Source organism: Pongo abelii, chromosome 19 (genome assembly GCF_028885655.2).
Source record: "Pongo abelii isolate AG06213 chromosome 19, NHGRI_mPonAbe1-v2.0_pri, whole genome shotgun sequence".
NCBI lineage: Eukaryota > Metazoa > Chordata > Mammalia > Primates > Hominidae > Pongo > Pongo abelii.
The window spans coordinates 90,905,955-90,917,852 of NC_072004.2; the positions used below are offsets into that span (position 1 = coordinate 90,905,955).

At 59.8% G+C, this 11,898-nt stretch overlaps 1 protein-coding gene across 15 annotated transcripts in view; it reads left to right on the forward strand.

The window, feature by feature from the left end:
- Positions 1-11,885, forward strand: part of TMEM94 (transmembrane protein 94) — a 43,311-nt gene extending 31,426 nt beyond the window's left edge. For 4 of the 15 annotated variants that reach the window (XM_063718929.1, XM_063718931.1, XM_063718930.1 and 1 more), the window contains 25 exons: positions 509-660; positions 1,016-1,118; positions 1,326-1,412; positions 1,982-2,098; positions 2,450-2,506; positions 2,797-2,901; positions 3,051-3,215; positions 3,439-3,651; positions 4,247-4,562; positions 4,702-4,875; positions 5,271-5,373; positions 5,479-5,696; positions 6,423-6,604; positions 6,693-6,831; positions 7,081-7,196; positions 7,341-7,440; positions 7,763-7,871; positions 8,079-8,268; positions 8,527-8,604; positions 8,910-8,995; positions 9,571-9,652; positions 9,967-10,115; positions 10,236-10,514; positions 10,704-10,874; positions 11,054-11,885. In XM_063718929.1, coding sequence (XP_063574999.1) covers positions 509-660; positions 1,016-1,118; positions 1,326-1,412; positions 1,982-2,098; positions 2,450-2,506; positions 2,797-2,901; positions 3,051-3,215; positions 3,439-3,651; positions 4,247-4,562; positions 4,702-4,875; positions 5,271-5,373; positions 5,479-5,696; positions 6,423-6,604; positions 6,693-6,831; positions 7,081-7,196; positions 7,341-7,440; positions 7,763-7,871; positions 8,079-8,268; positions 8,527-8,604; positions 8,910-8,995; positions 9,571-9,652; positions 9,967-10,115; positions 10,236-10,514; positions 10,704-10,874; positions 11,054-11,126 — 3,564 coding nt within the window. In that variant the 3' untranslated portion in view covers positions 11,127-11,885. The remainder of the gene's footprint in view (positions 1-508; positions 661-1,015; positions 1,119-1,325; positions 1,413-1,981; positions 2,099-2,449; positions 2,507-2,796; positions 2,902-3,050; positions 3,216-3,438; positions 3,652-4,246; positions 4,563-4,701; positions 4,876-5,270; positions 5,374-5,478; positions 5,697-6,422; positions 6,605-6,692; positions 6,832-7,080; positions 7,197-7,340; positions 7,441-7,762; positions 7,872-8,078; positions 8,269-8,526; positions 8,605-8,909; positions 8,996-9,570; positions 9,653-9,966; positions 10,116-10,235; positions 10,515-10,703; positions 10,875-11,053) is intronic. The other 11 variants (XM_024234803.3, XM_054537336.2, XM_024234802.3 and 8 more) reach the window with 7 other exon arrangements.
- Positions 11,886-11,898: the final 13 nt, after the last annotated feature.

The following is an 11,898-nucleotide window of genomic DNA, read 5'->3' on the forward strand; positions in this document are numbered from 1 at the left end:
AACATCTTCCTCCACCCTACTGTTCTTTTTTTTTTTTTTTTTGAGACAGGGTCTCACCCTGTCGCCCAGGCTGGAGTGCAGTGGCACGATCTCAACTTACTGAAGCTTCTGCCTCCTGGGTTCAAGCGATTCTCCCACCTCAGCCTCCCCAGTAGCTGGGATTACAGGCACATGCCACCACACCTCAGCTGGCTTATTTTTTATTTTTTGGTAGAGACGGGGTTTCGTCATGTTGGCCAGGCTGGTCTCGAACTCCTGACCTCAGGTGATCCACCTGCCTTGGCCTCCCAAAGTGCTGGGATTACAGGTATGAGCCACCACGCCTGGCCCCCGTGCTGTTCTTTATTCTCGCTAAGAGTCTAGTCCCACAGGCCCTGTCCCAGTGGACTCTGGGCTAACTGATGGCGCCTAACCCCAGGGGATGTCTGTACTTAGCTGAATTGTCCAGGAAGAGTGGCCTCTGATAGGACCCTCTCGTTGTCCCCACTCTCCTACTTGCTGCCGGCAGGATGACGAGCACATCGTCCTGGAGCCGGGAGACCTCTTCCCCCCCTTCTCCCCTCCACCCTCACCCCGGGGAGAAGTGGAGAGAGGGCCACAGAGCCCCCAGCAGCACCGGCTTTTCCGTGTCCTTGAGACCCCTGTGATTGACAACGTCAGGTAGGGGTGCCGCCCCACCTCCTCCTGTCCCTGGTGCCTTCCGTGAAGAGGGGGATGGGACTGACAAGGAAGTGGACCCGTTCATCTGGAGGTTCTCTTGAGGGCAGACATCTCCTTAGGCTCCTGTCCTTAGCATCCTGTGAGAATTCTTAGACTGAGTGGTCCCCTCTCCCAATCTCTACTCTGAGGGCACAGCTCTGGAGGTGAACACGGGCTAGGGCCAGGGCAGAGCGTGGAACTGCAGGACTCACGGTGCTTGAAGAAGCGGTATCTGGCAGAGAGGCCCAGAATCCTCCCAAGGTGTAGGTTTCTGGCCTCTCTGCCAAGTGAGACTGACAGTCACTTCTTTCTGCAGATGGTGCCTGGACATGGCCCTGTCCCGACCAGTCACTGCCCTGGACAATGAGCGGTTCACAGTGCAGTCGGTGATGCTACACTATGCTGTGCCCGTGGTCCTGGTGCGTGTGGCGGGGCTGTGCGGGGCTGCAGGGGGCAGAGGAGAGGGCTGGACACGGGGGGGTCTCAGGGCCACTAGTGTGAGCGGGAGTGAATGCAGAGGGTCCCAGAGTGAGCCAGCCTGTGGAGTAGCAAAGGAAGGGGAACGGCAGTGCCTGGGTCCCTCTAGAGGGGTGGGGTCAAGGCTGTGCCTCTGCTGTTCCCAACAGGCCGGCTTCCTCATCACCAATGCCCTGCGCTTCATCTTCAGTGCCCCGGGGGTCACTTCCTGGCAGTACACCCTCCTCCAGCTCCAGGCAAGGACCGCCCTGTCTTCTCTGTCATGCTTCCCTCCTACCCGCTGGGCTGGATATTCTCCTAGTGCCCTGGCTGTCCCTCCCTCTCTGCAGCCCAGAAGTCCCCTCACGCTTCAGCTTAAGAACACCTCTTTCCAGCCGGGCACGGGGGCTCAGGCCTGTAATCCCAGCACTTTGGGAGGCCAAGGCGGGCAGATTATGAGGTCAAGAGATCGAGACCATCCTGGCCAATATGGTGAAACCCCGTCTCTACTAAAAATATAAAAATTAGCTGGGCGTGGTGGCACGTGCCTGTAGTCCCAGCCATTCGGGTGGCTGAGGTGGGAGAATCCCTTGAACCTGGGAGGTGGAGGTTGCAGTGAGCCGAGATCACGCCACTGCCCTCCAGCCTGGCGACAGAGCAAGACTCCGTCTCAAAAAAAAAAAAAGAACACCTCTTTCCCTTCCTGCGCCCGAGAGAGCTGGCCCTTCCTGCCCAGGGAGTGGCCATGGGGCCAGGGCAGCCCTTCCCTTCCCTCCTGCCCAGGCCCGGAGCTCAGGAGCCGTCTGTGTGGTCCACTCCTTCCCAGGTGAATGGCGTCCTGCCCATCCTGCCCCTGCTCTTTCCAGTCCTCTGGGTTCTGGCAACTGCCTGTGGAGAGGCCCGTGTCCTGGCCCAGATGAGCAAGGCCTCGCCCAGCTCCCTGGTAGGTTTTTCCAAGGTGTCTGGGGGAAGTCACAGGAACAAAAAGAGGGAGCTGGCTGTGCCAGAGGACAGGGGCAGAAGTCCAGCCCCACCTTCGGCTCAGCATGTTGGTCAGCCTGGGCAGCTCTCCAGGCCTTGGGCCCTCTCCATTCCAGAAGGGCCTCTAGGCCAGGCCCTGGGTATGGGTGAATGTCTACCCTGGCTTCCACCAGGTGGGGAGTCAGAACGGCCCGGGCCCTTTACCAAAGGGGTTGGGAGCCCTGCTGGTGTGGGCCCTCCCTCTGCCAGCTTGGAGAGGCCTGTGTGAAGGCGGCGTTTTCCTCACTGAGGACCTCAACCTCTCTCCGTGCAGCTGGCTAAGTTCTCAGAGGACACTCTCAGCAGCTATACAGAGGCTGTCTCCTCTCAGGTACAACACTGACCCGGGATGGCTTCTCTCGCAGGTCCCTAGAGCCATAACCCTGGGACTCCCCTATTTATGGCCTTAAAGCCTCCAACCAGGCTCTTAGAACCCCATGTCCACCCGTTACATGTGGACAAAACCTGGACCTGTTCCCATAACGTGTCCGCACCCTGCCCCAGAGAAGTGCCTCTCCACCCCAACTTCGTGGTGCTCCCCTAGATTTCTCCCTAGAGGCCGTCTCCAGGGAAATGAGGCCGAGCCCTAAATGGCCTTGCAGACGTCCTCTCTCCCACCAGGAAATGCTGCGCTGCATTTGGGGCCACTTCCTGAGGGTGCTCGGGGGGACGTCGCCAACGCTGAGCCACAGTTCCAGCCTGCTGCACAGCCTGGGCTCTGTCACGGTGAGGGTGGGCCTTGCGGGGAGGAGGCAACTGTCATGCCTGCCCTGCTCTCTGGCTGGGCCTGGGCTGCCCACCTGCTGCTTGAGTGGCCCCTGGGCAGGGTAGGCTAATGCCAGGCCCCTTTCCTATCTCAAATGCTTTCCATGCAGGTCCTGTGCTGTGTGGACAAACAGGGGATCCTGTCATGGCCAAATCCCAGCCCAGAGACTGTACTGTTCTTCAGCGGGAAGGTGGAGCCCCCTCACAGCAGCCATGAGGACCTCACCGATGGCCTATCCACCCGCTCCTTCTGCCATCCTGAGGTAGAGGAGGAGGTACGGCCGGCTCCCATGGGCCCGACTCTGGGCCAGGCTGTTTAGCCTTGGAGCCTGGCCAGGGAGGGTGAGGTTTAGGAGGGTGAAGGAGGGTTTGGGCACCATTAGGATCTGCTTCTGGGCAGGTGAGGTGAAGACAAGGCAGCCAGGGGACCTAGAAGCATCCTGCCTCCCCAGGCCATGGGAGCCACTGGTCCTAGCCTGTGCTTCTCATTGTCTTCAGCCCCATGAACGAGACGCCCTCCTGGCTGGCTCCCTGAACAACACCACCCTGCACCTTTCCAATGAGCAGGAGCGTGGCGACTGGCCTGGCGAGGCTCCCAAGCCCCCTGAGCCCTATTCACACCACAAAGCACACGGCCGCAGCAAACACCCATCTGGCTCCAACGTGAGCTTCAGCAGGGACACCGAGGGTGGCGAAGAAGAGCCCAACAAGGTGACAGGAGGAGGTGGCGCGGGGCAGCCACACCCTCGGCCATAGGCTGTCCTGGCCTCCCTGGCCAGCCTGGCCCCACAAGGTCTGAAAAAGCAGGCATCTCCGCCCTCTGTCCCAGCGCCTCCAGGCTAGGGGCCTCCAGGCTAGGCCAGTGATATGATACCCGAGGCTCTCCCCCAGTCTCTGCTGCGAAGTAGGCGGAGCCTCCCCCTACCCTTCCATTCTTGTCATTGCAATCACTGGTGTCCCTATTGGAACCTTCCAAACATACACAGCCCGGGGCTCCCTCTCAGAGGGCTCAACTGGCCACAAAAGATCCCTCAACTGTGTCCTCTTTGGTCTGGTCACCCCTCTTTTTGGCTCCTGCCAGTGTCATGAGATATATTAATAGTTCCTAGAAGCAGACAGGAGCCCAAGAAGGACAGGAAGCGGATTTCAGGAGGGAGCGGGTGGAAGAGGGTGAGCAGGAACTCTCTCCTGGGAAGGGCGCCTTTCAGGGGCAGGAGCCCTCCCCAGCCTTGGGAGGTGGGCGGAGCCAGCGCTGGCTTCCCCACGCCCTATCCTGGGCTGAGGCTCTCCTCCACGTTTCCCCCAGACCCAGCCTGGGATGGAGAGCGACCCCTATGAAGCAGAGGACTTTGTGTGTGACTACCACCTGGAGATGCTGAGCCTGTCCCAGGACCAGCAGAACCCCTCCTGCATCCAGTTTGATGACTCCAACTGGCAGCTGCACCTCACCTCCCTCAAACCCCTGGGCCTCAATGTGCTGCTGAACCTGTGTAATGCCAGCGTCACCGAGCGCCTGTGCCGATTCTCCGACCACCTGTGCAACATCGCCCTGCAAGAGAGCCACAGCGCCGTGCTGCCCGTGCATGTGCCCTGGGGCCTCTGCGAGCTTGCCCGCCTCATTGGTACGGGCCCCCATGGCAGGGGATGGCTGGCTGGACCTGCCTCCTAGAAGAGGCCCAGTACCAACTCCTCATGAGACTTAATGGATCTGGCAGGGTATTGTCAGGGCATGGCCCTAAGTTCCTGTTCCCCACCCCACAGGCTTCACTCCTGGGGCCAAGGAGCTTTTCAAGCAGGAGAACCACCTGGCGCTGTACCGCCTCCCCAGTGCCGAGACAATGAAGGAGACGTCGCTGGGGCGGCTCTCCTGTGTCACCAAGCGGCGGCCTCCCCTCAGCCACATGATCAGCCTCTTCATTAAAGACACCACCACCAGTGAGCCTTGGCTACCTTGGCCAGCACCAGGCGAGACCTTCCAGAGCTTGGCAGGGGGGCTCTGCCCAGCCCCACCCATTGCTAGGGAGTCCTGGGCAGATGAAAAGTCAACTGCTTCCAAGTGCTCCACTCTGGCAGGGGCTGGAATTGGGGACCAGGGCTGGGATGGTGTTGACTGCAGAGGCCAGGATTGTCCAAAGGATGGGAATATGGTGTCTGCATTCCAAGCCCAGTGGCATTGCAGAGCCTTGCTGACCGTGAGTCCCAGGAAGTTTCCTCCTCTGGCAGGGGCTCCTCAGTGCCCTTCTCCAGGAGAACAGTGTGTTGCCTGTCAGGTCAGAGTGAGGGTGGGGGGCTGGTTAGCGACACTCAGGGTTTGAACTCTCTCCCCCCAGGCACAGAGCAGATGCTGTCCCATGGCACCGCTGATGTGGTCTTAGAGGCCTGCACAGACTTCTGGGACGGAGCTGACATCTACCCTCTCTCGGGATCTGACAGGTGGGTGAGGAGGCGCATGCCAGCAGCAAGAGCAGTCGCACTGCCAGGGCACCTGCCCTTCACAGGCAGGAACACTCACCTCACCTTCGCCTGCTTCCCTGGCAGAAAGAAAGTGCTGGACTTCTACCAGCGAGCCTGCCTGTCTGGGTATTGCTCTGCCTTCGCCTACAAGCCCATGAACTGCGCCCTGTCCTCTCAGCTCAACGGCAAGTGCATCGAGCTGGTACAGGTGCCCGGCCAAAGCAGCATCTTCACCATGTGCGAGCTGCCCAGCACCATCCCCATCAAGCAGAACGCCCGCCGCAGCAGCTGGAGCTCTGATGGTACCTCATGCGTCTGTCCAGTGGGGCTGGTGCTGGGGCTCCCCTGGGCTGCCGAAGCCCAGGAGCAGGGAGGATGTCTGGAAGGCCCTGGCACCCCCCACAGCAAACGGGGCAGTGGCCACAGCCCCAGGCTGGGACACCAGTGTGGCACTCTATCCGGTGACATGGGGAGTCCCTTAGTTTCCTCCCTTATCAGTGGCTGCTCACTTGGCCTGCCTCACTGGTTGGTTGTGATGCTCAAGTGGGTAACGTGTATCAGAGTGCTTTCCTGGGAAGTTACCAAGGAGCGTTCATAGAGCATTAGGCTTGGTAGGATCAGACAGGAGACCAAGTCTGTCACCCTGCTGGTGCAGAGGGGCCCAGAAGCTCCACCACGCCACCCCATTCCCACCAGACACGCACACTTCCCGGGTTTTTTGAACCCAAGAGTCTGTGAATTGAAGCAGTTGCTGAGGGTGGGGCCAGTCCCCCCTGGGCAGGAGCTGAAGCCATGCCTTGTCGAGGCTCCCAGCTCAGATTCGGCTACCTGACTGATGCATACCTTTCATTGTCTTTTCTCTTGTGTCTGTCGGCTTCTTCATGTGTCTTGGCTGTGTGTGTACGTGGCTGTGTGTGGTCCCCTGGGGCCCGTATGCTCATTGATTTGGGTGTGGCATCTGTGTGTGTGGCCCTGGGCTGGTTCCTGGGTGTCCTGATCGGGCTGTGTCCTGTGTGTCCTGCCTGAAGAAGGGATCGGGGAGGTGCTGGAGAAGGAAGACTGCATGCAGGCCCTGAGCGGCCAGATCTTCATGGGCATGGTGTCCTCCCAGTACCAGGCCCGGCTGGACATCGTGCGCCTCATCGATGGGCTTGTCAACGCCTGCATCCGCTTTGTCTACTTCTCTTTGGAGGATGAGCTCAAAAGCAAGGTGGGGAGAGCCATCCCCTCTGCCACGACTAACTCTGTTTCCCACGGGCTTTTGGGCTCATATGTTCACGGCCGTCTGCCTTTCACAGGTGTTTGCAGAAAAAATGGGCCTGGAGACAGGCTGGAACTGCCACATCTCCCTCACACCCAACGGTGACATGCCTGGCTCCGAGATCCCCCCCTCCAGCCCCAGCCACGCAGGCTCCCTGCATGATGACCTGAATCAGGGTAAGGGCAAAGGCGTGGGGTGGGGATGGGGTGGCGGTGGGAGGATTCCCTTCCTCAGAGCCGCAGCCAGGAAGAGCCTCCGGAGAGCCCTCCGGTTAAGTACATTCCCTTGGGAAATGGCTCTGATGTCCCTGCGGGAAACAGTAGTCAGCAGGAAGGAGTGGACACAGGCAGGAAATTCTCTGCAGGGCAAGGACAGGCCCCCAGAAGGCTGGCCCCAAGGTGAGGGAGAGGCTTTTGTCCCCACAGTGTCCCGAGATGATGCAGAAGGGCTCCTCCTCATGGAGGAGGAGGGCCACTCGGACCTCATCAGCTTCCAGCCTACGGACAGCGACATCCCCAGCTTCCTGGAGGACTCCAACCGGGTACGATGGCAGGCTCTGTCTCACGTGTTCCTGTAGTGGTCCCATAGCTGGTCCAGGGGAGAGGTAGAGAGGTAGTGGGTAGGCAGTGGAGGGGAGGGATGCTGATCCCCATCCCGAAGCCACTGGCATCTCTGCTTTCTCCAGGCCAAGCTGCCCCGGGGTATCCACCAAGTGCGGCCCCACCTGCAGAACATTGACAACGTGCCCCTGCTAGTGCCCCTTTTCACCGACTGCACCCCAGAGAGTGAGTGCTGTGGCCATGGGTACCTGGGCAACCTGGTCCCTTCAGCTGAGCTCTGCCTGGGCCTGGGTACCCCGTGGGCTCTGGAGGGATGTAGGTTTCCCATGCAGGGAGTGAAGGAACCTGGGCTGGGATTAGCTGGGGAATCTTGTGGGTTGGAGTCAGAATTGCCAATGTTCACATGATCCTGCCGCTGGGGGTGGGATTGTTTCAAAGAGGGGCCCACCTCCCATTGCCTCCTGCTCTCCTGTCCCATGGGTCTCTGCCCAGCGCCCACATGGTGCTCTGCCTGCCTGACTCTGGTGCCCTCATACGCTGTCCTCAGCCATGTGTGAGATGATAAAGATCATGCAAGAGTACGGGGAGGTGACCTGCTGCCTGGGCAGCTCTGCCAACCTGCGGAACAGCTGCCTCTTCCTCCAGAGCGACATCAGGTCAGGGCAGGACCCTGGAGCCTGCGGGCCAGCCTCTACCTCCCAGACCGGAGGATCAGATGGGCCTGTGTGGGGCTGGGGGTGTGTACCATAGCCGACCTCGCCCTGGCTGGGACCAATGCACCTGGGCACGGTGGGAGAAGAGGGTGGGGTGCCCAGTCCTGTGGGAGATACAGCTGAAGTGTGTGTGTCCCCCACCCTGAGCAGCATTGCCCTGGATCCCCTGTACCCGTCCCGTTGCTCCTGGGAGACCTTTGGCTACGCCACCAGCACCAGCATGGCCCAGGCCTCGGATGGCCCTTCTCCCCTGCAGCTGTCAGGGCAGCTCAACAGCCTGCCCTGCTCCCTGACCTTTCGCCGGGAGGAGACCATCAGCATCATCCGGCTTATCGAACAGGTGGGTGCTTCAGCAGGCAGAGGAGGAGAGACGCAGGACAGGACCCGCCTGGGGTGGGAGTAGCAGCACAGGACCTGTTTGGACCCGGGGACCTCATTCCCCAGCCCTCCAAGCGGGCTCTCCCAGGCAGTTACATTCGCCTCTGCTCCCCTCGTAGAAGCATCCTGGGTGTCTGGCTCTTGGCTAAAGTGTGTCAGCTGTTGGGCCTGGGAGAGGCCAGGCAGACCCAGGCCATAATCTGTCCCTCTCGGTCCCTAGGCTCGGCACGCCACCTATGGCATCCGTAAATGCTTCCTCTTCCTGCTGCAGTGCCAGCTGACTCTCGTGGTCATCCAGGTGAGGTGGGGCCCGCACAGGCATTGCCCCCATGCCACTCACCCCTTCACTTAGGGGCCAGCTGAAAATCTGAGGAGGGAGGCTGGGGTTAGCAGTACAGTCAAGGGGTCCCCCCAGAGCCTCTGTGAAGCCCCTGGGCTTTTTGAGATGACCTTCATTGGCAGAAGAGTATTCCCTCCGGCCCCTGTTCCCTCTGGCGGGATGTGAGCATCTATCTGGGCCCAGGGCAAGGGAGCTCAGGGGCTCCTATGCCCTTATTATTTGCCTGAATCGAACTGTGGCTCTTGGCTTCTTTCCTGGTCTAGTTTCTTTCTTGCCTGGTCCAGCTGCCGCCACTCCTGAGTACCACCGACATCCTGTGGCTGTCCTGCTTTTGCTACCCTCTGCTCAGGTGAGACGCCATGTAGCTTCCCCGCCCCCCATGCCTAAGCAGGAGGTGTCTGGATGTCACTTTGCAGCCCCAGGAGCCCAAGGTTCTGGAACTGCTCAGGGCTCACCTCCTCTGGTACAGGAGGCATGGAGGGAACCCCCTTTGTCTTTTTTTTTTTTTTTTTTTTGAGATAGAGTCTCGCTCTGTCACCCAGGCTGGAGTGCAATGGTGCAATCTCTGCTCATTGCAACCTCCGCCTCCCCGGCTCAAGTGATTCTCCTGCCTCAGCCTCCTGAGTAGCTGGGATTACAGGCACCCACTACCACGCCTGGCTAATTTTTGTATTTTTAGTAGAGATGAGTTTTTCCCATGTTGGCCAGGCTGGTTTTGAACTCCTGACCTCAAATGATCTGCCCATTTCAGCCTCCCAAAGTGCTGGGATTACAGGTGTGAGCCACTGCCGTCCAGCCTTTATTTTATTCCATCCCCTCACCAGACTCGACCTTATGCGCAAGACTCCCTAGAGGCTCCCTCTGTGAGAATTGAGGGACAGAGGGTCATTGTCACCATCCCTCTACCTGATCTCTGCTTTTCAGCATCTCTCTGCTGGGGAAGCCCCCCCATAGCTCCATTATGTCTATGGCAACGGGGAAAAACCTCCAGTCCATTCCCAAGAAGGTAAGCAAAGCTGACCCTGTGAGCCCTGCACGTGAGCATGGAAGGGACTGAGGGCTGGGGGAGGAGAGAGGGGCTGATCTGGAAGGCTCTGGATGGGGGATTCCAGCAGAACTCCGGTACTTGGTTCCTAGTCTTCCCCCAGATCAAAGAGGAGGTAGTGGCACAGAGCTGGGAAAGACCCTTGCTGGGGCTTGAGCTCCCTATCCCCCCAGGCCTGACCATTTACTAAGAGCCCGTTGAGTACGTGGAAGAGCTAGGAGCAGCCGGCAGAGGGGCTGTGCGCCCCAGGAGTGACTGGCCTTGTTCCCCGGCAGACCCAGCACTACTTCCTGCTCTGCTTCCTGCTCAAGTTCAGCCTGACCATCAGCTCCTGCCTCATCTGCTTTGGCTTCACACTGCAGAGCTTCTGTGACAGCTCCCGGGACCGCAACCTCACCAACTGCTCCTCCGTCATGCTGCCCAGGTGGGTCCCAGCCCCAGAGATCCACCCATCGCCTGCCTCGCCTCAAGGCTTCCTCCCTCCCCACCCCAGCCTACCTCCCTGTGGCCCCAGAGGGGCTGAGCCCATGCCTCACTTTGGCAGCAATGACGACAGGGCTCCAGCCTGGTTTGAGGACTTTGCCAACGGACTGCTGTCGGCTCAGAAGCTCACGGCCGCCCTGATTGTCCTGCACACTGGTGAGAGGGCTCCCTGGGAGGGCGTGGATGATGGTGGGAGAAGAGCCCCACTGCGGAAGTCTGACCCCCACATCGCCCCACTTTCCCCAGTCTTCATTTCCATCACCCATGTGCATCGCACCAAGCCCCTGTGGAGAAAGAGCCCCTTGACCAACCTCTGGTGGGCCGTGACAGTGCCTGTGGTGTGAGTATTGCTAGGATGGAGGGCGGAGTGCGGGCTGGGGAGGAGAGGGCCTTCTGCAGGGCTAGGATTGGAGGGTGGGACCGGGGCCAGAGGTTTAACTGTGCCCTGCCTGAGCTAACTGTTATACTGGGAAGAGCAGGGAAGGAAGCAAGCAGTGTCAGGTTCACACGGGGCCGCCACCTCCTACAGGCTGCTGGGTCAGGTGGTCCAGACGGCCGTGGACCTGCAGCTGTGGACGCACAGAGACAGCCACGTCCACTTTGGCCTGGAGGACGTGCCCCTGCTGACATGGCTCCTGGGCTGCCTGTCCCTGGTCCTTGTGGTGGTGACCAATGAGATCGTGAAGCTACATGAGATTCGGTGAGCTGTCAGCAGGGCGCCTCCCTCTGGGCTCAGTCATGTTCCCTAAACCTGTTACTCCCTTGGCGACACTCCCCCACCTTTCCGCTGCCCATCCCTCCCTCCTCCTCTGGTGTCCTGCCCCGGCCCCTGGTCTAAGGATCTTTGCCAACCTGTACTTTAATCTCCTGCCCCACCAGGGTCCGAGTCCGCTACCAGAAGCGACAGAAGCTGCAGTTTGAAACTAAGCTGGGCATGAACTCTCCCTTCTGAGCCACTGGCTGTGGTGGCTGTAGTTGCCCCCGTCCCTGGGGCTAAAGCCAGACCCATTTCTGAACAGGGGAGTTGGTATCATGAATGTTTCCAGGTTTGCTCCTGCACCCGTGGCACTGGAAACCCAGCTCCCCGTGTCAGACCCCGATGTCTTCCTGAGCCCTGGGGCTCACTGTGGAGGAGCTGACGGCCTGGGCCCTTGGCCAGTCCTGGCTCTTCCCTGGGCCTCACCAGGGACACTCTTGAATGTATGGCCTCAGGCGCTCCCTAGAGGGGCCCTCAACCCCCCTCACCTGTGAGCTACCCCCTTTAGGGATCCCTTGCCCCCTTGGGGATCCCTTGCCCCCCAGTGCCTCTGCTCGTGGGTCCCTGGACACGGCCTTGAAGCAAACCTTCTTTGGAGAAGCAACAGCAGCAGCCTTGGCCGACGCGTCCAACTCCCAAGGCTGCCGTGGAGGGCAGGGTGGTGGTGCTTGCCTGGATGTGGCCCCGAGTGCCTCCCCCCCCTCCCTCCCTCTGTGGGGGAGTCTCCCGCCTGAACCTGAAGATGGAGCAGGGCCCCTGCTTCACCCTGGAGCCTCTTCCTGTGCCTGGCTCAAGCTGGCTGCCTGTCAGTCTTGGGGAATCTGGCCCAGGTCTCCTCAGCCTCTGCCCCAGTTCTGGGAGAAGTTTCTACTGGTGTATATTTTTTACTGGAAATGAGCCTTTTAGGAATGAATGTAGACTGGTTTGTATTAAAATGTGTCAATTGCTAAGAAATACCTGTGGCTGG